Source organism: Drosophila teissieri, chromosome 2L, assembly GCF_016746235.2.
Source record: "Drosophila teissieri strain GT53w chromosome 2L, Prin_Dtei_1.1, whole genome shotgun sequence".
Taxonomy (NCBI): Eukaryota; Metazoa; Arthropoda; class Insecta; order Diptera; family Drosophilidae; genus Drosophila; species Drosophila teissieri.
In genome coordinates, this window is record NC_053029.1 from 18,385,309 (window position 1) to 18,409,844 (window position 24,536).

The following is a 24,536-nucleotide window of genomic DNA, read 5'->3' on the forward strand; positions in this document are numbered from 1 at the left end:
TCACTATTTGATTTAAACACCATTTACCTAGTAAGAGTTGATTCAGCTTTTTTAATATGGAAAAATAACCACAACATAACGAAGTTATTAAGTGCATGCAATCACGTTTTTTATTCAGTGCCATAAAAATATTAATTTAATCGCCACTTATTTATTATCGCAGAAGCGTCTGCTGCACGGCCAACTATGGTTTTATGCCAACCATAATAATCGCTGAATAAACATAAACATTTTATTCGTCTGTCAGTTCTCCCACATCCCAATTCCAACTCCCCCCTCCCCACTGACCAGTCGAATGGGTCGAGACTTAAAGAGTTCCTAATTAGATTAAGTGAAGTGTCGAATTTAGTACGTATTCACTTTGTGTGCGCTTAACCTACTACCAAGTGCACTTCAACGGAGGCAGCCAGGCAGCAGCAACAACTGCAACAATATGACTACCGACTACCGACTACAGCATACAAATGTTTTCAATTACAGGCATGCAGCACTGCGAAACGGAGGGGAATAAACTGGCACAACAACTTTAAAAGTACAAGCGACGCGGAAGGAGGCGAGGCGTCCATGGAGTGCATAGACCAGGAACAATGGTAAATGCCACGTCAGCGACATCAGCAGCAGCAGCAGCAGCAGCAACAGCAGCAACATCATCAGCAAAAGCAAAGGCAAAAGCAGCAAAAACGAGTCAACGACAGCTTAAAACATAATACGCCAGCTGAAGGCAACAAGCGGATAGAAAGACAGCCGACAGACAGCCAGGGGACAAGATATAGGGGCGATATAGGGACGATATAGGGTGGTGTATGGTATATGGTATATGGTATATGGGCAGAACAAAGCGGCATTGCGAGTGATGAGAAATCGCTGTTGCAATTAGTAAGCCAAAGGGCTGTGCGAGCCATGAATCACGAGCTGTGCGGCCAGCGGAACCGGAAATGCTCGCTGCAAACGGAAGCGAAAACGGAAGCCGAGGAGGAGCAGGTGGCCACTAAATGCCATTGAACACTGAGCGATCATGTCCGACGTTGAGCAGGCGATTAAGGCCAAGCAGCCGCAGCCGTCTCAGTTGGACTGCTCCATCGACGATGAGACGGATCCCGCCGACTTCGGCGGCCTCGGAGCAGTTGGCATCCAGGAGCATCCAGGATGTGGATCGGAGGTGGGTTCCAAGACCACCGCCTCGCTGACCGCCAAGCCGCGCGGCAGTTTCCGGCGCTGCTGCGGCCACTTGCTCAAGCTCCTCTTCTCCACGCCCGGCCTGGTGCTCCTGGTCATCGGCTACTCCGTGCTGGGCGGGCTCCTCTTCCCGCTGCTGGAGGCGCCGCAGGACATCAGCAAGTCGGCTGCCATTGCCAAGAGTCGGGAGGACTGCCTGCGCGAACTCTGGATCATAACAGGTGAGCTTTTGTTTCTTATTATAAAATAAATTACTACGCTGATCCTTAAAGGAAATGCAATCAATTGCACTATATAAGCACTTTCTTGTCCTGATATTTCAAATGGCTTTACAGAAAAGTGAAAAACATCAGTAAATTAAAAATTGCTTCTCTATCTACTAAAATCTTCAAATAAATTTTATTTCATTGAAGAAAAAACAATGTAGATATAATAAATTTGTATCTCTCGTTTGATCCGCTATACTGATCAATTTATCTGCGCAAATTGCAGCAAATATTTGTACGCTTCGCTGGCGATGAACAAAAATTCGCATGAATTATAATGGCCACCACATTTTTGCCGCATAGCCCGTAAATTTTCGGCGTGTTTTGCACGCTTGATTTGCCTGCAAATTGCCAAAGTAATTCGAACATTAAAGCGACAATGTTTTGTTATCGCACATTAATACTAAGTAAATAGTAGCGATTGCACGCGCAGGAACAGAACAAATATTTTAATTATAGGTACCGGCAAACATGAGTCCCTCCAAAAACACGCAACCCACTCGAAAGCAAACAAAAGACCGTCCTAATTCATTTTCGCAGCTACCGAATTGAATAATAGCTAAATATTTGCATAACCAAATATTTGGTCAGGCGGGCCATTTAATTCGCTTCCGCAACGGCGCGATATTGCATCGATTCCACGACTCCATTTATCGCAACTATTTTGAGGTTTATTTGCTGGCCTGATTTATGTGAAATTAATTACTTTGTCGCGCCTGTCGGTGGCACTGGATGAAAAAAGACTCCCACGGCACAGCGGCACGTGCGTGAGCATTAGTTGCGATGTTATTTAATTAAAATTTCACCTAATAAATAAACCAATTAACTTGAGCTCATCCGCGGCAGAGGCATCCCACCTGGCGTATGATTAATTTGACGAGTCCTTTACCGGAGGCCTAATGATGAGCTGAGTTCATCTGGGCTCACAACACAGGTCATTTATTATGTGCTTCAACGAGAGCTGAGATTTTTAAGGGTTCATATTGTCTTGGGCATAAGACAATAAATAATAAGTTTAGTCAATATCCGAGTATTTCACATGAAATCTTTAAAATCTATATTAAAAGCAAGCCCACGGCTATTAATACCGGAAATAATATTAGGTTGCTCAGCACACAAATTAGAGAGAGAAAATCCACCACCGAGGAAGACAGTATAATTAGTTTTCCCTATACCCAGTATTTGGTTATTAGAGCTGAAAAGAAAATTTCAATATCCAAGATAACTGAGCCAATGTATAATTTCACTAGAAATAGCTGAAAGCTATAAAATTTTCATTAAAGGGAGGAGTCTGAAATACCTCTGCAAAAGTTTCGTATTGTTTTTAAATTGTTATTCATTACCAATTAGGTTCTTATAAACTCCAAAGCCCTGCCCTCAAATCACTCGATTAAGCTGCTGAGATTGGCACAGAAAATCTTTTGATTTCGGGTTTGTTCTCGGAAACTTGCTTCAGTCGATTGGGGCGGGGGCCTTTAGGTGGTTAATACCAGGGGAGGAGCACCATCGAGGCTTCAAGTCTCGAGAATGCCCACCTTCTAACCACCTCCCACCCACTTCCACCCACTTCCACCCACCACCACCCAAGGCTAGAGGGCGTGAAAAGGGCGTGAACGACAAGCACGATGGCAAACTAGTCTCGAACTGCTGTTAACAAGCGACCTCTGCAATTTGCAAGAGGCGAACACACGACATCGAATGGGAGCAGATTCCTCAAGACAGGCGTACGAAATCGAAGAGGAGGAGGAGGATGGGGGGGATTGGGAGCTGGGAGGCTGAGTTCTGGGCAACGTGAACGAAGGATAGTCCGATTTGTCGGCACTTGCCGATTGGGTCGATGGGAGGTCGAAGGCTGTGGCTGCACTTGGCATGAAATTGCATAATTACGAAAAGGACACTTGAACGCATTCTGGAGGAGAGCCCACTTAACCTTCTTCCACCTCCCACCTTTCCTTGCAGAGAAACTGAACGTTCTGTACGAACGCAACTGGACGATGCTGGTGCACGAGCAGCTGCGTCGCTTCGAGGGCTCCATTGTGGCGGCCACGCGCCAAGGATCCGCTGGCTCCTCCGGCGGAGGAGGAGCAGGACTCTTCCACGAGGGCAGTGCGAGTGCCCTGGGCCACTTTGGCTACGATGCCGGCGACTCACAGAGCTGGACGTTCAGCGAAGCTCTGCTCTACTCGGTCACTGTGATAACGACAATTGGTAAGTTCCGCTCTTGTTTCCGTTTCCGTTTCCTCCCTTTCACTTTCACTTCTACTTTCACTTTCACTGCTCGAAAATACGCAAGTCGTTTGGATTTATGTTTCGTGTTTATCTTGGAACTCGGCGAGCACCGCTGCTTATTATGATTTTCGACCAGGCCACAACTCGTGCTGTGGCCCACAAATATTTACTTTGCAGGGGGCGAACACTCGTAGACCTCGACATAGCCAACGCCTTCGATGGCAAACTTAGCCACAGGAGCAGCCACTGCAGAGCCCGGACATCAGACATTGTGTATACGACCCGGAGGCGGAGGCCGGGCTAATATTTGCATATGCTAAATGATGGGACATCCTTGTTGCTACAAATTAACTGTATCTCTTGGGCTTTAACTTTAACAGCATGCCAGTTATCCGGAAGACAGTCCATTGGTAGGGACGCATATGAGCCAGAAGAATGCCGCTAAACGGATTTATTGTCGGCATTGTTTAGGTCAAACATAACTGGGTTTTAGTGGTAAATATTTGCTGTCTAATGAGTGCTTGGGAATCGGCATACTTGAATTAACTGTTATGATGCAAATTAAACTTACACTGCTGAGCGATAATTATTCCAATACAATAGAAGATTGGTATTGCTAGGATGAGCTTCGTGTATTGCACTTACTTAGTGTTAATGGCGTATTGTCTATACACTACATAGGGCCGATAAAGTGTTTGAAATGTGATTGTTAAGTAGACACGAGTAACTGGACGGCTAAAGTTGTGACCCATTAAACACAAACTCTTCCTACACTTTCTCCTCGTGAAAAGTAATTCCATATGCTGCAGCGCCATTTCACTGCAGATTAAGTTCTCAGAAGGGAGAGGGTCCATTTCTCCACTTGTCCTCACCCATCCGATTAAAAGTGCATGCATTTATATTAGCCTGTTCGTGCTTGCCATGCTCAAGTTCTAAACCAGATATATTATCCCGATCCTTGCAGGTCACGGCAGCCTGACGCCGCGCACCGCCGCCGGGAAGCTGGCGACCATCTTCTACGCCCTGGTGGGCGTGCCCCTCATGCTGATGTGCCTGTCCAGCTTGGGAGCCCTGCTCGCCGATGGCCTGCAGTGCACCTACGTGCGACTCTGCTGCCAGCTGCAGAGGCACCAGGAGCACAGAAGGAAATCCACACCGGGCACATCGACTCCATCTGGCGCCAACTCGAGGGAAAAGGACAAGGACAAGAGGTCCAAGCGGCGAATGGTAAGGACACCGCGGCGAATGATTGATATTATTTAAGTGAGGGCAGCAGCTGCAGTTCATCAGAAACTGCAACGCAGTAGCTGCTGGCTATTTGTAATGGTGCTGAATGAAAGACTGAAAGACATTAATACCAAATTTAGCGAGACCACATTCAAGAAGAGTTCCCAATTATATCAGGTTGCTTTAAACACAAATATTTAGGGGAATGGCAGTTTATACGAAATAACCATCTACCCCCAGATTGATTTCCCAAAGGCTTTCTATTCCCCTGCACACTGCACATTTCTCCCAGCAGCCGTGGCGTATGATTGATATTGTTTACCCTAGAACAGCAGCTGCGTCCACAGTCACTCCATCGACGGACTGCAAGTCGAGAACATTTTTATGGGTCCTAATTCGATGGTTGAAGGGACAACTTACTTACTTTATGCTACCAGCAGCAACTGTTGCTGCTGAGTTACCCAAAAAGAAAGGAGTCCAGAGTGTTTTGCTGTGCATTCCGGTTTAAAGTAAACTTTCGACATTGTTCTGCGTGTCCAAAGTTCCCATGGAAAACTTTCGCTGGCTACTCCGCTGTTTTACGCATGAACTTTTCCCACTACTCACTAAGTGTTTCGCTCGTAGTTTTTCCCACCCGCCACGAAAGTTTTTCCGGCAGCCACGACAGTTTCATTTTGGCCAGCGAAAAACCTGAATCCCTGGTTGGTTATGTATGGAAATGGAAGGCTGCCCAGCCAGGATGTGACGGGAATCTTCGATTGTCCGGCGTATTGCTTTCCCCAATGGAATCCAACCCATTTTTCGTAGATCAGACTGCACTGGGGTCTCAAATGACGGCTTTTAATTACGACATCAGAAGCCTTTTAAGTGGATCTCCAAGCCGGTACGGATTTCTATTAACGCAAACTGAAAGTTTGTAATTGATTTGGGGAAAACAACAAAGAACTTTCCGGTTGCCTTTTTGTTTTTCGTTATACTTTCTAGGTCTTCCCACTGCAGACTGTTTTGGGTTTGGTTTCACGTTTTTCACGTATTTCCTGGTTTATTGCGTTTTTATTTGCTCAGTCAACTCAGCCAACGGAGCCACGGTTGTATACATTATAAATAATTTTTTAGGATATCAAAACTCTGACTAGGTTGCGCAGTCCTTTTTTTGCGCCAACTGTATTTGTTTGTTTGCGTGTCCTGTGCATTCGTGCATAAGTTTTGTAAGTGATTTGCTGGCCTTTCGTAATGACATTTCTGCTTTCGGAAGTTCGAGTTACGGATTTTCCGTGTACACTCTGTGTAGAGCACTCTTTTTCGCATTCGGGGTAAATATTCCATTTTAAAGCTTTAAGGCACAAAAACTGATTCGCTCTGTTTGCACTCGCAGCCATTTTCAATTGTGGCCACTCATTTGTCCGCGCAGTTGGCCGTTGTTTGTTTTGCTTGCACAAATTTTTGTTTAATTGGCAATTTATGGCTGAGCGGAAAAACGAAAGCGAATAGCAGGGTTCAATAAATAAATAAGTGATTTTGCGGTGGCCACGCCAACTTCGATGGCTTCGATAGCTTCGATAGCTTCAATGGCCTGTTTGTCATCTGGCGGAGCGGCAACCAAAAAATTCATTTCATAAATTAGCATTTTCTTGCGAACGCGCACCCAACTCAACCCTTTAATGAACTTCCCGCCAAAGTTTTCCCGTCAAGCTCGAAAGTTGACTCTTTAAGCAAGAAACAAGAACCCCCTTTCGACACTTTAAACTTGGTCGCAAACTTTAGTTCGCAGTTTGAGCCGGGTCAAATGACGGCGGCATAAATTTAATTTTTCCCGGCCAAGTGGCTGGGCTTCGTGCCAGGTAAATTGAAATGAGTGCGAGCCACTTTAATGTGGCTGGGGAAAAAGTTTACCCGCCACTCAACAATTACACTGGAGGCATGCAATAACTTCTCATTTCCGCCACTTTTGGCCCTAATTGATTTGATTTGGCCGGGAACTCCAGTTCCAGCTCCAGCACCAGCTAACGTGGCAGGTGCCACGCCATCGAAGCTGTATGATTTCGGTGCTAGAAACAGAAAACCTTCCGCATCCTCCATGCTCGAGTGGTAATCTACTTGCCGTGTTCCCAGCCACTCAGGCAAGGCATTCCTTTCAGGATTGCTAGTTTTCCAGCCTGCGACTTGTTGAACAGGATTTTTGCATTTGCCAATGTGGAGCCGGCTTGTTTTCCGTCTCCATGTTGCGTTCAACAACTCATTAGGGCACAATCCAATCTGGCAGGACGTCACGATGCCGGGCCAAGTGGACTTTTGGACTTTTGGGCTTTGGGCAGCACAAGGATGCGCCTGGCAATTGATAAGACTGCCAGCAGATTGCGGTTGGCTCTGGGGATGTGCAGTCATCGGTTGAATTATTATCGCCATCGTGTTGACTGCTGCCATTTCAGCTTTTGGTCTTTTGCTCTTTTGGCCTTTGCCATTGCAATTATCATGACGCATGCCGTAACGGGTTTCGGATAGGCTTGGGTCCGATTCCGGGGAGGGAAATGGGTTTTCCGGGCCCAAACCGCAAGACTAGCAGGGAGACATTTCACATATTTCCCTCATTTCCATCGGTTGTTTGCGTGTGTGTCCATTAGATTTGCCTGGCACTTGATGATGATGCCGCAGAACCGCAAAGCACACGAGATGCCAGGCGTTTGGCCGCAAACAGCTTTTGAGGACAAGGGACCACGGCGATGATGACATCAGTTTCCGGCTTAAGAAAGGCATGTCCTTGCGCCTGCAAATAACGTGCCTTATTGGCATTGCCCCCATCATGTCAAATAGCCGCAGTGTGGGTTCAGGACATCTCCGGAATCAGGTCACATCCTTCGGCATTTTGTAGATATAATTATTTGGCATTATCTGTTAACTGCACAGGGAAGGAATGCATTGTGGGTGAGCGATTTAAAACGGAATACAACTGTTTCGGAATAAGCCGACTGCAATATATAAAGAACATTTAGGCGTGCTTAAATTCAACTCTCAGTCCTATGCAAATATCGATTGAACTTGCAAATGTATTTCAGTTAATTGTCTCCTTTTCCCTCTGCAGGCCAATTGCAAGGGCTGCCAGTACGATGTGGCCAACAGTGAGACGAGCTTAAACGACTGCTTGGAGTATGGCCAAAAGGGAAAGCTGCCGCCAGACAAAAAGGAAGGAGGTGAGTGTCGGCCGCATTGTTCGGATGCTAATTGTATTGTCAGCACAATTGCAAGTCGTTAATCATCTTGAACACGTCTGTTTCTCCTTTTGTTCCGTGCGGTCACCAGATGCCTGTCAATTGTTGCGCAACTTGAATCCGCAGCAGCACTTCTACCAGCAGCAGCAGCAGCTGCAGCTGCAGCAGCCGCAGCAGCCGGATGTCATGCTAATGACAACGACATCGGGCAGTGCGCTGCTGAAATACGCACCGCAGCAGCAACAACTGCAGCAGCAGCAATTATCGACAGCAACACTCCCGCGACAACATCATCAGATGCAGCTGCAGCAGCAGCAGCAGCAACATCACACGCAGCAGCAGCAACTGCAACAGAATTTCGTGGCTGTGCCTAGCAGCATGCTGCGAATGCCGCTTACGGTGCCGCCAAATTGTTATGCGCCCGCGACAGCAACGATCTACTTTCCGTTCGGCCACGCCCCCTCCGCCCCAGGCAGTCCCGCCCACAGCCAAGCGCACCCATCTCCGAATCCGAATCCGAATGGCAGTCCGCTGGGGAACACCACCCTCGGTCCACAGCCGCTGGTCAAGTACCACACGATACACTTGCAGCCCGCATCCGGGAAGCACCGAGTGCTGGCTTCTGGACTTCAGGACGCAACAGCCGTGAATCTCGTGACAGCATCCGAGGCATCCATTTCCACACTGGAGGCCATCACTTTGCCACCGCCCCCGGCCTACCAGACAGCCAATGTGCACGGTGAGTGATGAATGCATTGTTTATTGTCTTTCGAAGGAAGTGAGACGACGATGGGCTGTCGAAAATCGAGCTACATTCTCTGCTGCATTTTATAAAAACTGACGGCTTAAATTGTGACCTCTATATCTAACAGATAGACTTTAAATATTAGAAATTTTTCAATTTGTTTGGGCAAAAGTAAGTGAAGGAAACAAGATTAAAACAATTTGTAGGCGTATGCATTGAGTTGCTTAGATATCTTACAGAAATAATTCATGCAGCAAGCATTAATTACCCAACGCATGTCACTTTTGAAAGATTAAATGTGCCAGTGATTTAGGTGGATTTTGAAATAATTGAAGTAATTTGCAAGATATTTGTGAATTGGTAATGAGTACCAGTGCTGGTGTGGCAGGAAATTTGGGAAATTTGCATAAATCGAACAAAGGCAAATGGAATATAATTGGATGAACAATTTGCGCCAGCCCTAATAGCAGGCCAAAACCGAAAATGTTCTGCTGACAGATTTGGCTTAACCTGAGCACCGAAACAAAACCGAGCGAACAGTAATCAATCAATCATACGCCCTGCTGTCGCAGGACGAAGCCTCCCCCCTCGGATGCCCCCTCCCGCCCCAATGCTCATTTACGCTTTCAATTATATAACAATTTTCATCATCATCATCAGCAGCTTGCAGCAGCGTGTTAAAATGACAGAGTAAAGCAGACACACACTTCGCTGGCATTAAAAGTTTTCAGCTTGTGCTGCCTGACATGCCAGGACATCAGCCACACCAACACCAACACCAACACCAACAGCAACAAGGACGCAAAGATAAGAACAACATGCACTTGAGGCAACTTTCGACATGTGCGACAGTTTTATTGACGATAATGATGAGTTGGCATAAAGATGACAGTCCTGTCGGTTCCGTTGAGCTCTCAGCATGTGCAACGCATGCAAAACTCATTAAAGTTAACAGCTCTTTGTCATTGAGGCGACGGCACGTGACTCGTTTTGTCAAAGGACTCCGCTTAATTTCGCAGCAAAATCTAGCGTGAGACCCGGCCATTTGTCTCCGCACGGAAGACATCGCCATTGCCATCGCCATCGCCATTGATTCCCCATGCATGTTAATTGTCTGCCAGTGGCGCCCGGACACGGCACTGGAATAGGGATGCCACTCCCCGGAGTCCGAGGACGCGGCCAACCGTGCCATTAAAGCACTGCCCAAGTTGCTGCTACACCACTGACCGCAGGTCCAAAGTGACTTTCCTGCAATTCCGGATATATAGTGCTATATATATATTTTTAGCGCTGTCCTGCACTCTAATGAACGTCTTTCTCTGCTCCCTGCTCTAAAAGCCAGAACATGTGTGTGTGGTGTCCAAGTTTAAGTAAATATTTTCAAATTGGCCATGTCCGGGGCAGTCCGGTCCACTCCGGGCTGCACCGCGGATTTCTGGTGTCCTGCTGACAGCTCTAAACTAAAAGACGTTAGCTTCCTTCCCCTTTTTCACGGACACTTTAATGTCAGCACAGTGGGACCATAGCACATTTAAAGCATATGTTAATAAAAAACGCAACATAAATCGTTCCATTTAAAATAACCTATCTAGTTCTTTGTTAGGCTTCCAAGGATATTATTATGTTCTCAGCAGGAGAACAAGAAAAGTAGTAAATGTGCAGAGAACATTTGTTTATAGAAGAAACTCCGTTCTTATTGTGATTTTGATATTCGACCCAGCTCTGCAAATAGAAATGAATAGCTAAGCCCCTAATAGCTGTAATTCCCTGATTTCGCAACGCTACAACAAAGTGCGCTGAATAATTCACCGCAGCGGCGAATAGTTGAGGGATGTGGCGCCCCCGACCTCGACAATTGCCCACTGTGTGGAGCACCAGATGGTGCAGTGCCCCCTGACATCGCGATGACTCTGCCACTGGCAGCCGCTAATGAAAGCTAACGCCAAACTTTTGGTCCCAAAGTCGTGGCACGGGTATGGCAATGCGAGTCCGGAGCCGAATTCGAAGCGCTCCGCCACATTGTTGCATTGCTGCATTGTTGGGCGAACTTTGAAAATGCAAAGCAAATAATTTTCACAGTGTGACCCTGTGTTCTCCCCACTCCTCGAGTGACGAGGCTAAATGCACAACTTTTCCGGCTTTTCCCGCTGCTGCCACTGCCACTTCCGGCGGAACTAACGGGCTAACGGGATAATCTAACCGTGTGTGGCAGTTGCCGGAAGTTGTTTTGCCAATTTGTGCGCCAACTTTTTTATTTTTGGCTGTGTGTGTTTCGTTTAATTTTGCTATTGAAATACAATTTTAAACAAGGTCTGTTTTAGTTTTTGTTTAATCTTTTGGACTGCGTATTCTTCGTATAGTACATACAGTATATATTATGTATAATTAATTGCTTGAATATATTCTAACCAAGGTTCGTTTTACCCACTACAGCTGTGCGACGGGCCAAGTTCGTGACGAAGCCATTGCCACACGAGATCAACGCACTGATGGCCTGCGGAACGGGATCGCCGGACTTATCCGGCCGGCATGATTTATTGCCGCCAGCCCGTTCGGGGTCACCAGCAACAGGCGCTGCAGCAGGTCCTTTGTTAGCCTACACGGCCGCAGCAACAGGCCCACAGCTGTCAGCTGGGATGAAGGGCGGAACAGGAGCACCACCCACGGCAGGAGCACCAATGGTTCCTGGGGAAGGAGGCCGAGGGGCAGCCCCTCTGACCGATAACGGTTTTATGGCCGCAGGTGTCTGTGGCATGGGTGCTCTTGCTGCTCCTCTTTCGGCAACATCATCGGTGGCGGCCCCTGCAACAGCCACTGCAACAGCCTCCTCGGCAGCATCAACATTGTCAGCTCTTCTAAGCGCCAACTCCACGGCCCATGTGGACATCATGGAGGACGAGGATGAGCAGGAACGGGAGCGCCTGAGGTATGTAGAATGCACAAAGGAGACATTACAATAAAGTGAAAAAAAAACTCATATATAGTTGAGCTGGAAGCGACTCCCATCTTATAAGGCATATACATTTTGGATCTTTAAAGTTGACCTAGCCTTGACCGTCTGTCCGTCCATATAAACACTCAGTTGTGGGGAATTGAAGAAGTATTTGTATTTTATATTTTTAAATTTTCCTTAATTGACGAGTGCCTGGCTAAGACTGTATTTGGTTTAAAGATTTAGGTATAAACAATCAAGGAGTTTATTTTCAAATTTCAGTGTTCTTTCTGTTTTAGTGCAGTACAAGAGCACGACAAATGCTATTTTCCCATTCCGATTTTATTCTCTGTGTAGAAAAATGTTGGCCTAAAGGGATAACTCCAGCTGCTTAAGTTGCGTATGATTAAAGCCTTGGCTGGTTGCCATCTAAAATCGAAAACCAAACGCTGGGGGAAAACTGTTAATTTAATTTCCAAACCAAACTTCCAGCCTGCCAGCAACACTTTAAATCAACACTTCACAATCTGCATGATGCACACTGTGGCCTTTTCCGCCCAAGCCACCCTAGCCATCCTAGCCACCCAAGCCTCCCACTTCCCCTTAAACAGCCTTGCGAATTCACGTTCCCCTGCGGTGGCTGCCTCCCCTCTTCCGGCTGCCATTTTCTGCCAGAGTGAAGAGTGCTCCGCTTCTGATGATGGTTTCCTTCGCCTTTTTGAGCGCACATTTTGAGCATTTTATTTAATAAAAAGCAGTAGCAGCAGCAGCAGCATCTGGTAATTAATTTTGACAGTGAACCTGGGCACGCGTCGCGGGGCGCCCTGTGGCAGATGTATATGTGTATACTGTGCATATACATATATAGCCTCTTTGGTTTCAGTTTCAGCCTTGTCTGTAATTAATTGTAAGCCGAGCCGGGCACTCACTCGCAATGAATCGGGTCAATTAATCGCAGCATCCCAAGCCAGAGCTCCTGCCCGGTTGCTCCTTCTATCCTTCTTGCTTTGGGTAAACATGTACGTGATGTTGTCCTTATTGACCGCTGCCGAAATCGGAAGTAGTTCTCTGGCACTTCTTCGGCCAATCGCTCTGCAAGTGCATCTCGAGCAAGTGTTTGCCCAGCCAAGAGCTCGCCATCCCGAGAGGCTTTTGGCCAAGTTCAATAAATGTTCGCCAAATTGGTTTGACAGAGTGAACTCGGGGCAACCAGAGTGCCAGCCATCGAGAATTCCCCGGCGACTGTTGCAGGTTCTCGAGACCCTCGTTCGTGGCAACTCAAGGGGTGTTTGGACTGTCGATTGTCAATCAAATCAGACTCGATTTGGGACTTGAAATTTTGAATTGATGTGATTGAGACTCAGTTTTAAGGATGTTTGGGCAACTTTTGACTTTAATCCGACTAAAGCAGTACTAAAAGTGCATTAGTATAATGTGAAATTTTTTAAAAGCGCACAAGATTAAGGTGTGATGATTATATTTTTGCCTTTATACATTTTTAATTTAACAATAAATAACGTTTTTGAAAAGCAGAATGGGGAACTATACTACTTTCCAATTCGTTTTTTATAGTTGACTTTCCGAATATTACAGAGCTCTCTGAATATAACGCATACGTCTCGTGTTCCAGGCCAGTGTAGGACACGTAAACCGACAGTTTTATGCTTTATTGATTGGAGGTCAGAACAGCTATTTCCCTTTTACGACCTGAGGTGGCTCGGGGGTTAGCTTTTTATGCCTAATTGATTTATTTTATGGTCAGCTGCGGCATAAATATTTATGGTCCATCCGTGTTTCCTATATTTCGCAGCAACTGTCCGCATGGCACGCCATCACGAGTGCCGCTGATAGCGAGTCCTTTGAGCGTGCCGCAGGACTCGGGCGAGAACACCTCCCGCAACACCGCCTTCAACCGCCACACGCTGCAGCCGCTGAGCCGCAAGACGCTGCTGCTGACACGCCGGTGCCACAGACACGCCTCCGGAACCCTGTACGACAGTACGGCGAACAACACGGAGACCTCCGACGACGAGGAGTACATGCAGCACGGCAGCGAGCAGTTTGTGCTCAAGAAGCTGCGCTACCACTGCGACGGGAAGGACTGCCGGGAGGCGGAGGACTCCGAGGACGAGGACGAGGAGGCGGAGGGCCGACAGGTGCCCATCAGCCTGGTGCTGCTCATCCTGGCAAGCTACATCTGCGTAGGCACCGTGATCTTCGCTCTGTGGGAGAACTGGTCGCTGGTGGACGGGGCGTACTTCTGTTTTGTGACCCTGTCGACAATCGGATACGGAGATTTTGTGCCCGCCCGGAGCTTCAACGGGCCGGAGTTGCAGCTGTACGCCTGCTGCGCCTACTTGCTTCTGGGACTCGTCCTAGTCGCCATGTCCTTCAGCATCCTGGAAACGCAGCTCATGTGGAAGTGCAAGCGCATTGCCGTGCGACTGAAGCTGGCCCGCACGGATGGGTAATGTGCTCATCCTAATCCTCTCACAACAATCTGCAATCTTCAATCTTCAACCTGCAATCCGAATGCTTGAATCATAGACTAAGTGAACTGTGTAATTAACCCAAACTAGCCCATCTCTGTGTACATTTGTCTGCCTATCGAAATAGTGAGAACTCGTATGTTGTCTGGAATTCAAATGAATTTGTGTAAATAAACGGAATTTTTGGAATTTTCGAATTTCTCTGCTTTTGGCATTCGCCAGGTAATCGGATACAGGCCACAAACGCTTTTCGCATACCAAGTACTTGGCAAGAAGTCGAGCAGCTTTTCATCTGAGTATAAATATCTGGTTCTTCATGTCACCGTTTGCATCTGCTGAATTATGTGTAACCTAATCACATTAACATATATTATTGCCCACTCCGCCATAAAAAGCAGGGAAAAACGGCATTTGTATTTATCTTAATTCTGGCTGCGAACCCGCATGTTTCTCCCCAATAAACATAATTCCTGCGCTTATCCCCGGTGAGTGTCAGCGAAAAAAGCATCAGGTTTCATGCAAAACACACAAGCACCTGAAACATTGTCCCCCAAAAAAAATACGCACACGTTCTGAAACTTCGAACGTTCATCATCTTTCAGAGGCACTCGGCGCATACAAAGTGTGTTTAGAGTGGCGCATAAATTTTAAAGTGCCACGCGTCATCAAAATCAAATGCCAGCCGCAGCTACCAGTCCCTTCAACTTGGCCAAGAACCTCAATATATATATATATATATATATATATATGTATTTAGGAGCCTCAAAAAGAAAAGACTCACAGTGAGCTCATGGGAGCAGTACTGAAACGGCGGGGCATGCGGCAAAAAGATGTGGCCCAAATCAATTGATACGACCTCAAATTGAATTTATAATTCTTTCGTTTATCCGGCGACTTGTTATGTTTGGTTCTCAATTGCCTTTGATGCTTCCGGCTTGCGACTTCACGCACGTTTTCACCGGAAAGAACTTAAGCACCGGAGGGTCCGTCATGTCAAAGGTCGCTTCATTGGCTATGTGCAAAAGCTATTCTGGCAGATAACAGCGCCTCCACTTAATTTGCCTAAATAACTTTATTCCTTCTTTATGGATAGATACACGTATATAGCTATATGGAAGGCATCTAGTGGACCCATGTAGATTTATCACCCGTGTCCATGCCACAATCACATTTAGTTCGGTAGTCGATGCTTTGTCCCCTTGGGACTCGTGCTGGCAATGGAGCTAATATCGGAAGCATTATCCCTGCCCAAGTGCCCGCCCTTCTCGTCCAGATCGACCACGTGGATGTCGAAGTTCGAATTATCGGGACGCACTCCATCTGAGGTACGAGTGTTTCCCCGGTTGCGACCCTCCACGGAGAAGGGGGCGTGGGCGGTGGGCTTATAGGTGGGTGGTGGAGCATCAGCTGGGGCTGAGGGAGCTGATTTCTTGGGAGGAGCTGTGGAAGCAGCAGGCGCTGAGTTCGCTATCAGTTTGCTGGGACACAACGGAAGCTCTCGATTTCTAAACTGGGAAAGAGCAGTGTGGGAGACTCCTGGAGTGGGACTCGGAGTGGGAGCTGGAGAGGATTTCCTGCTGATCTTCAGCTCGGGAGCTGTGAGAGACCTGACATTATTGGCGGCCATTGCCCGGGCAGGTACGGTTCTGAGTGGTGGCCGCCAAGCGGCCTTAATTTTTGATTTTTCACCATCGCTGATCTCAGCACTGATTTGGTTGAGCAGCTCCAGCAAAGTGCTCGTCTTCTCATCCTCGAACTCGATGCGAATCGGTGACTCCCGACCGGAGGGACAACCTGGATTGAGCATTATGAGCCTGGGAAGGGAAGGAACATTAATAAGGGGATTTTACAATGGCTAGCTCCCCCACCTCTTGGCCTCTTCGATGGCTCTGCTCAGATTCTGGAGGCTCTTTCGCTCGTTTTTGGTGCAGCGCCCTATTTGAGAATCCTTGGCAGCACGCAGCACCACGTTCCACTTGTGAGCAGTGGACTGAAGGAGCACGGTGCGGGCCACTCGCTGGAACCGCTCCTTGGCGGTTTCTTTGGCTGGCTTCGAGGGTATGGACTCCACCTTGATCTCCCGCATATCTCCCTGCCCGTTTACATTCCCGAAGGCATCGGGTTCACAGCCATTTTGCACTGGTGCCACCTGGAAGCCCTTCATCAAGCGCCGTTCCCACACTTTTATGCGCCGAGGTCGTGTTTCTGAAAGGATACTAGACATGGTACTCCTTGGCACTGGATGTATGAAAGGACGTTCGCTTACGTCGCTCCTTTTTGTTGGCCGAGGAAACATCCATTCCGCTGTTCTCGAATATCTCGAGCATTTCGTACCGCATCGTGTTGATCTCGCTTTTCACCTCGTTGATATCGTCCTCCGAGACGGGATTATCCTCGAACTTGCGATGCATGGCAGCTACATATCGCCAAACCAGGGAGCGCATTATATTATCGTACTCGCTGAACTGCTCCTGTTCCTTTCGCTTCTGCTGGAATGAAAGCGGTTTCGAATCAGTTCTTGTAGCAAAACATTAGGTATGCCACTAGAGGATTTCATATTCTTAAAAGGTACTAAGATACTAACTGTATCACCAAAATACTCAACAAGCTTCACTTATTCAGTTCAAGGGGGTTTTCAAATCTTCAGGCTCTTACCTTGGAGCGCTGTCGATCGATGGTCTTGCTGGACTTGCGGAAAATCCTGATGACCCACTTGACGGAGGGCAGGACATTGAAGGGTGGCGGCAGGGTGGCACTGTCCTCGAAGTAGCTCATCCACAACTTGGTTCGGGCGAACTTCCACTCGGTGTCCGAGTGCTCCTGGAAACAACAAAAGAGTTGAATACCCCTTACATAGGAGCTGCAGGTGGGGCCCGGCCCGAACTCACATCAATCATGGCATACGAATTGGACATCATGGCGATAAGCAGATTCAGCAGAACAATCACGTTGATGACGCTGTACGAGCCAAACATGAGCAGTCCCCAGAATCGCGTATACGACTTGATGCCACTGAGCTCGAAGTCGTCCAGCCCGACCATCCCAAAGCTGGCCCAAAAAAGTGACTGCGAGGACTCAAAGAGGCTGCGGAGGTAACGGAGGTGGGGACATTGAATTAGCGCAATGAGTGGGCACCAACTGACCGGAGCCAAATTGGCCTGCTGACTGGACTTACTTGCCAAACCGGCGCCATTTCATGCAGGAGTCGCCGTGGGAGCCCCAATCCGCCTCCCCACCCGGCAGAACATAGCACTTGCTCTTCTCCAGGGCGGCGAAGTACCAGAGCAGTTGGTTGAGTCCGCAGGCGAAGGCGAACAGCACCAGGGTGTAGATGAAGAAGAACTTCACTATGTCGATGACCATGCGACCAAGGGAGATCTGCAGCGGACCCAGGTGCGGATTGATGCTGAACAGATGCACCAGCTTCAAGGCCGAGAAGACATTGGCCGCCGCAAAAAGTCCCTCCGCTATTAGTTGTGGGTCAAAATCGTGCCATTTCTCGCGGGGTATGTAGGCCATTTGCGGATCTCTGGCGATTTCTGTAGCCTGCTGGATGTAGGCAAAGGCTCTGGAGTCGATTTGTAAAGGGATTATGAAAAGGATTTCACAAGGGCCCCTTTTAGACTCACCTCAAACACATCACACTGACGTAGAGACTGTTGCGCAGAAAGTCGATGAAGTTCCACATGTTGCGCAAATAATTCTTCATGCCCACCGCAAATATCTCCTGCACCTCCTCCCAGACAAACCCAATCACGTACAGCACCACGAGGAGCTCCAGTTTGCTGGGTGTCTGGCCCCGCTGACGCAGCTCCTGCTCCGCCAGTTCCTTCTTCATCCTCGCCGTGCCGAAGATACGCACAAAGTCATCGTCCGCCCGCTGTGATACCAGAATCAAGATGACTGCAAGGCAAACAAAAATAAGTCAGCAGCTTGGTGTGTTATCATAAGGGGAGCTGGCGGAGAAGGAGCTCTTAATCGAAAGGAAGACACCTCCTCGAGGTAATGTTATTTTTTATACCCTGCACTTTAAACCATCGCGTTTGACGAATGCCAACGATTTGAACTGATATGATGCATTTAAAAATATAATATAAGGATAGTTAATCCCATGCTCTTCCATTTTTAACTCTGTTCTTGGTAATATGCTAATAGTTTTTATGAGATTAAATTATTGTGCTGATTCTACTTGAACTGTTGAAACTTAGTTTTCGAAGTATATTTAATGGTGCTATTTTCAGAAAACATGGCCAATTCAGACGAGTACCTAAATAAGCTTTTTAGTAAACTTCATTAGCAAATAGGAGATTTTACGAAAGAAAAAGTTTGCACTAAATGCATCAATCCCACAGAGGGATTCCCACCTGTCCATTGCAAGCTCCCCCTCAAATGGAGCTCATGTTGTTTGCTTCGTGCACCGACCGCACTTGACATACTCACACAGGAAGAACAAATAGGAGGAGGCATGGATCAGGAATTTCATAAAGGGCTTGCGCATCAACTGGCCCGTCCGGCAATTCGGGGCGCACATGTAGATGAGGCAGTAGAGCGGGAAGAGCACGGCCACCTGGCCGATGCAGATGACTTTGTCCACAATGCTCTTGCGCCGGAATCCGGGGAGGCCGTCATACCAAATCGAGGACAGTAATTGCTGAATATTCGAGTGCGCAACGAACTGTCACGGGGAATGAAGAATTTTAGCAGAATTTAGCAGAGCCATGCCGGAGACACAGCCCGGAAATACCTTTTTTTGCTTGTAGGAAATGGCCTGCACCAGGCGGGTCAAGCTCATCCGGTCGCCGGGCTCATAGCTCGACATCTGCGGATCGTAGTTCAGGATGATGGCCAGCTCGTTGGAGGTGCGCGTCTGATCCAGCAGATCCACGGCGAACTTCTGGCACTGCCTGCGCAGGTCCATGTACTCCGACTTGCACTCCTGCTCGGTGAGGGCAAGGTTCCTCAGTTCCCAGGACAACTGGAAGGCGGTGAATATGGGGTCGTTGGAGGTCAAGCAGATCAGCGAGGGACTGCACAGCGCGCGGTAGATGTTCACCCGGGAGAGGGAGTGTCTCAAGGAGTCCTCCGCAGTCAGGCGGACGCATTCGTCACAACCGCAACTATGAAATCCGAGATTGATAATGGGATTATACTCATGTAAGGTAAAAGAGCTCACCGTATATCATGTGGCACTGGCACCGCTGCTCCGCGATCCAACAGAATGCGAAGTATCTCAAAGTTGTTCTTGTGGGCGGCCAGCATCAAAGGTGTGATATCCGGCGCAAACATGGCAGTATTTATGTCAACTTTTTGCCAACTCTATTGAAAGAAACACATAACTACATTTAAAAATAAAATAGTGCAATACATAGACCTAAAAACGCCTGGTAAAATACCTATAATTAAGTGAAATAACTAGCAAATATATTATTCAGTAAGCGACTTGATATCACGTAACTTTAATAATACATTATTTCTTACAACTGAGCGAAACAATCAGGAATTACGTGTAGGAATACACGTAACATGTATTTAAAAAAATTTGCGGTGAATGTAAAACCAATAGTTACATACGAGTATACTGGCTCACATGACCAAACTACATTTTGTCAACCTCGGTGGCTACTTCTCCGAAATGGCCTAAAGTTATTCCAAGAACTGCTCAATGGCCCACTCGAAGAGCGCTGTCTTCATCGTTCTGTGGATGCTATTAAGCCTGTTAAACGTTTTATTGCATATGCGCTACAATAGTAATTTTCACGCTCCAACAGCGCCCAGTGGCTGCCTAATGAAGCGTGCCTGTGTGCATAAATATGAGGCCGACGGAGCCCAGACGACTTTATTTGCAATAAGCGGGAGCCGTATCCCGTCCTCTGTACTCCGTATGCCGAGGAGGTCCTGAGTGTACTGGATTTTCTGAAGAAGTGGGCGGATGTCGGCGGATGTGGGGTTCTTGGTCGTTGGCCGCTTATCGCACACTCCCAATCACTCGAGAGTCGAGATCCTGCGAGTACGTGCCCAATGGCGAAGATGATCCCGATGGGTGGGACGCTCCGGTCGCTACAAACATACCACCCTCCCCAATGGCCCACGCTCCTCGCACGGAAACTGATTAAAATCGTGTTAGCTTCAACTTACAGGGCCTTAACGCCTACGGACGATAATGTGGGCCGCAAATTAGCTGAGCACAGCAGACAAAACAAGGGATACACTGGGAGAAAGGGCCCTGACCTATGAGAAGGACCTAAAATCGAAGCCTTCGAATAGGTAAATAGGTAAGTGTTATCTAATTGTTTTTAATCATTTATCAAATCTACTTTGGCTTGCTTTTACTAAAAATTATTTTCAGGATTGCGGGTCGATATAAATTTATTTTATGTCTTTGCAGTCGATTCCTCCAACTGTCTATGCAGTGACTTACGTAGGGCTCGCCCTCCTTATAGATAAGCTCCTCGTGCTCGAGCAGGAGCTCCACAGCCTCCACGAACTCCGCATTGATGGCGTGCAGCAGGGCGTCCTTGGTCTCCACCCCCATGACGACGAGCAACTCGACCATCTCCAGGTTCTCGTTGTCTATCGCCAGGGTGAGCGCCCGGCGGCCCAAGGGGTCCATGCAGTTGATGTTGATGTGCTGGTGGCGCAGCGCCTTCTGCAGGATCCTGCAATTATTCGAATTTACTTAATAAAGGGGGTGGTATTGCTGCTAATTGGGGCTAGGGGCCCACTGAAAGGTTCGCAATAACTTTTCTTTTCTTCGCCTTCGCACAGAGTTTGCCCCACCGATTCCCGATGTCAAGTCAAAAGTTGGAGTCCAAGTTTCTAATTACATCGCGGCCGCGGCCTTCAAAAAACTTTCCCAATCAATTGGGCGCCAGAAAAGGGACTCATATCGCTTCTGTTTAGCAGCTGGCAAAGAAGGGAGAGCGCAAGGTGGAAAAGTCTTAAATCAAGTTATGTACTTTTTCCAACACTGCGGTGCACTGGCTGGCAGTTAATCGAAATCTGGTTACCCTGGAGGTGAAGTGTCAAAACTGGTTTTCATCTGCCAGTCATTAAGGGCAGAAATCTTTGATTTTACGAACGTTCGTCAACATAAATTGTTGTACTAAATTCAAAGAAGAAACGCACTCCGCTTCCAAGACGCGATTACAGTGACTACACACTACACCCAATATTAGGCGATTAAATTATTCGTAAGCCCCAACGATTCAAAAACTCAATACCCAATGGAAGCCGCCGAGGGTCAAAGCTTGGTCATCAAAATGGCCCAAAAGAACAAGGGTGAGCCAACAGGGGTGTCCCCTGGAGTTTCGTGCATGTATAGTATGCAACCTTAAATCTTGTAGAGACCCAAACTGTGAAGCTGGTGGCCGGAGGCGGGCTGGCCAACAACTGGTTTGCCCCGGCGGCGTATGGGGCAGGAGGTGTTCCATTTGGAAGTAGTCCCATGACCCCTCCGTCGCCCATTCCGCATCACAGCATCACATCGTGCCAGTTTTACATGGACCGCGAGGAGCAGCTGTACCGCCGTGCCTGCCAGATGAAGGGCATCCGGGTGGAGCGGGTCCACGAGATCCGCGAGGAGGAGGACGACTCGAATGGCTCCGAGGAGGAGCCTTCAAAGGGCATCCGCTACCGCTACACCCTGGACGAGATGAAAAGCTTCAACCCGTACCGCTTTATCAACTTTTAAATGTCCCCAAAACGTCCCCAGTACCGCCATTGCCGTCACATTTCCATTTCCATCCATATCGCATTGTCAATATTATTATATCCATGTAGGATCCATTACTAGGTCTGGTTTCGGCACCATCCCCACATTCCACTTAAGATGCGAGCTTGTAGCTGCACCATGCATGCCTCCAAACCCAACTGGGAATCACATGAGAAACTGGAACCCAGGACACCACCCATTTGCTTGTTGTTACCGTATTGCCAACCCCATGAAAACAATAAAGAATTGTTCATAAATGTCATTCTAGCATGTCAACAAAAAGTAGTCTTCCTGTTTGGTGCCAACATGCTTGCAGGTAAGGAAACCAAAGATATCCTCAATGCAAAAGGAACATGAATTATTAAATTGAATAATTTGATATTAAAAGTTTCTTTGCAATAAGATTCGCTTATGGAATTGAATATGAGGGAATGTGAGTGAGCTCTTAACTGCTTTAAGTGACAGCCGAAAAGTATTTGGATAATTTGGCTTATCTCGTATTCATTGCCAGCAAACGGAATTAATCGCACATTTATTAAAGCAGAGCCGTAAACGAGCGTAAAGTATCTGGGTCGAAGTCCTCATATTGCTTATTAAGTGGCTGCCAGGATACCAGTTAGGTAACCATTTTGAGGCCCGCGGCGGACGAGTGTGCAAATAATGGAATAAAGGAATCCACCACCAGCGTCGCATCCAAACAACGCAAGGAGGCTACCTCCCGATGGAATTTATGGTACCTGTGAGACCGCGACCGAGCCCAGTCAACACCTGTGCTTCCCTGGGCGAAGCCTCCAATGGAGCTGGGGATACCCCGCTAAACATGTGGGGCTTTTTATTCGAACTCCCTACACTCGGATAAATCTGGTAGCACGTTTAACTATTTGCCTTAACTTAAGTTTAAGTATATCAAAACCAATTCGGTTTTAGGCTGCAAGGCGATTGAAAATATTCATTAGATTATCCTGGGCATTGACTAATGCTTTTCGAGCACCTGATTGTGGTAAAAGTTTCCTGCAGTGCATCCCTCCCGCCGAAGATTCCATACTGAACAACCTTACCCCCGCCCCGCCCACCTGATGGGCATCGGAGGCGTGAAAAGCGCTACTCACCTGCGCACATTCGGCATATCGCCTCGCTCCACAGCCAGCAGGAACTTCTTCTCCTCGAGCAGCAGAGGTTGTGGTAATCCCAGCGGCACACAGAACCCGCCCACCGATTTGGGGGCGGCGGAGGCGTGGTTGCCGCCAGACGATACCTGGCATATTTTAAACAGACAGGTGAGCAGGAGCACATACGTACATGCCGATGCGGCGGGGAATCGTGTATGCGGAAATGCGAATAAATAAAAAATAAACATACAAGAAATTAAGTGCAAAGTGGAGGATGCTGGGCTGATTGTCTGGCTTCCATCTAAATGGCATTGGAGGCGTTTAAGGTAAGCGGCGTTTAGCTAATACTGGCGGCTTTAAGAGGTGCTACTTTCTGGATCTGGATCGGGATCAGATCCTAGGTGGGTTTCTACTTACGCCCGTCGGCAGCTTCTTTTTGCGACCCATTCTAGAGTTAGTGCACTTCACATAACAGGTTTACCAAGTCCAGGGTTCAGAGTTCAAAATCCGGCTTCATGTCGCAGGGCTTAGCACACTTGCATTGAAAACTGAACGATATTTACATATATGGCATATATATAGTATTTATATACACATTGGCTAAGCCAAAAAGTCCAATACTAAGCCGGGCCACATGCAACTTTCAAGTTGATTTTGCTTTTATACTCATAGTTATATTGTATGTCCAACTGGGTGTGCATGTGCACGTGAATCTGTGTGTTTGTGTGTCTGCGGGTTTCTGACTTGGTTTATGGTTTCTGGTTTCCGGCGTGCAAAAAGTTTCTATTTAAGCTGTTTATAATGTTTTTCTTTTTATTTCCGTCGCTGACCGAGCTGGCCAGGCTGGCTAAGCCCTTTTTAAGTGCCATCTGCATGGGCAAGATTTAAGTTTTGCCAATTTAGTGAGTTGATTAGACACTGTGCTGCTTCACTGTTTCCCGACTTTTCTGGCCAATTTCAAAGGCCACACTGAATACACTGAATACCGCATTCGCGAGCATTTCTTGCACTTCTTATTCCTATGACCAATTGTTCAATCGCTTTTGTGTTTTGATTTATATTTTCATTGCACTCATCTCATTAGCCACGATATGCAGTTTGTATTAGTTGTTGTGGCTCTCAGTGGATTGCTTACATCACCGCCGCCAAGCGGCTTCCCATTAAAAATAATTTCTTTGTTTTCCAATATTTTTGCACACCCGATGAAAATAATTTTCTTTTCCGCTGCCTTCCTCCGCATGTGTGAACAATGCCAAAATGAATATTTAAGGAGTTTTTTCGGCGAGGGCCACCAATTGGTAATCCGCACAGAAAAAATGCATTCCGCCTACATGCTTTCGCTTTAGACTGGCTTTATGCTCCTGCGGACGCGGACGCGGACATGGATGCGGATATGAATGCGGATGCTGCAGATGCATTTAAAAGTGTTTGGGCTGGTCATAAAAA

At 47.4% G+C, this 24,536-nt stretch overlaps 3 protein-coding genes across 3 annotated transcripts; 2 read left to right on the forward strand and 1 right to left on the reverse strand.

Annotated features, from left to right (window-relative positions):
- The first annotated feature begins 1,015 nt into the window (after positions 1-1,015).
- Positions 1,016-14,341, forward strand: LOC122625943 (AF4/FMR2 family member lilli). Its single transcript, XM_043806006.1, has 7 exons — positions 1,016-1,397; positions 3,402-3,650; positions 4,636-4,898; positions 7,978-8,086; positions 8,196-8,843; positions 11,283-11,775; positions 13,592-14,341. The coding sequence occupies exons 1-7, from the start codon at positions 1,016-1,018 to the stop codon at positions 14,250-14,252; spliced, it is 2,805 nt and encodes a 934-aa protein (XP_043661941.1). The 3' UTR covers positions 14,253-14,341.
- A 1,069-nt stretch (positions 14,342-15,410) lies between these two features.
- On the reverse strand, positions 15,411-21,111 carry LOC122625651 (transient-receptor-potential-like protein). The gene is made up of 12 exons (XM_043805756.1): positions 21,095-21,111; positions 20,689-20,926; positions 19,444-19,586; positions 19,015-19,387; positions 18,711-18,945; positions 17,900-18,173; positions 17,446-17,838; positions 17,159-17,354; positions 16,926-17,090; positions 16,537-16,759; positions 16,139-16,475; positions 15,411-16,084 (listed from the first exon to the last, which is right to left on the reverse strand). Coding segments are annotated over exons 1-12 (3,222 nt in total). The 5' UTR covers positions 21,097-21,111; the 3' UTR covers positions 15,411-15,441.
- Positions 21,112-21,297: 186 nt separating this feature from the next.
- Positions 21,298-22,243, forward strand: LOC122625661. Its single transcript, XM_043805764.1, has 2 exons — positions 21,298-21,548; positions 21,614-22,243. Exons 1-2 carry the CDS (start codon positions 21,494-21,496, stop codon positions 21,958-21,960), a joined length of 402 nt encoding a protein of 133 aa, XP_043661699.1. The 5' UTR covers positions 21,298-21,493; the 3' UTR covers positions 21,961-22,243.
- The last annotated feature ends 2,293 nt before the right edge of the window (positions 22,244-24,536 follow it).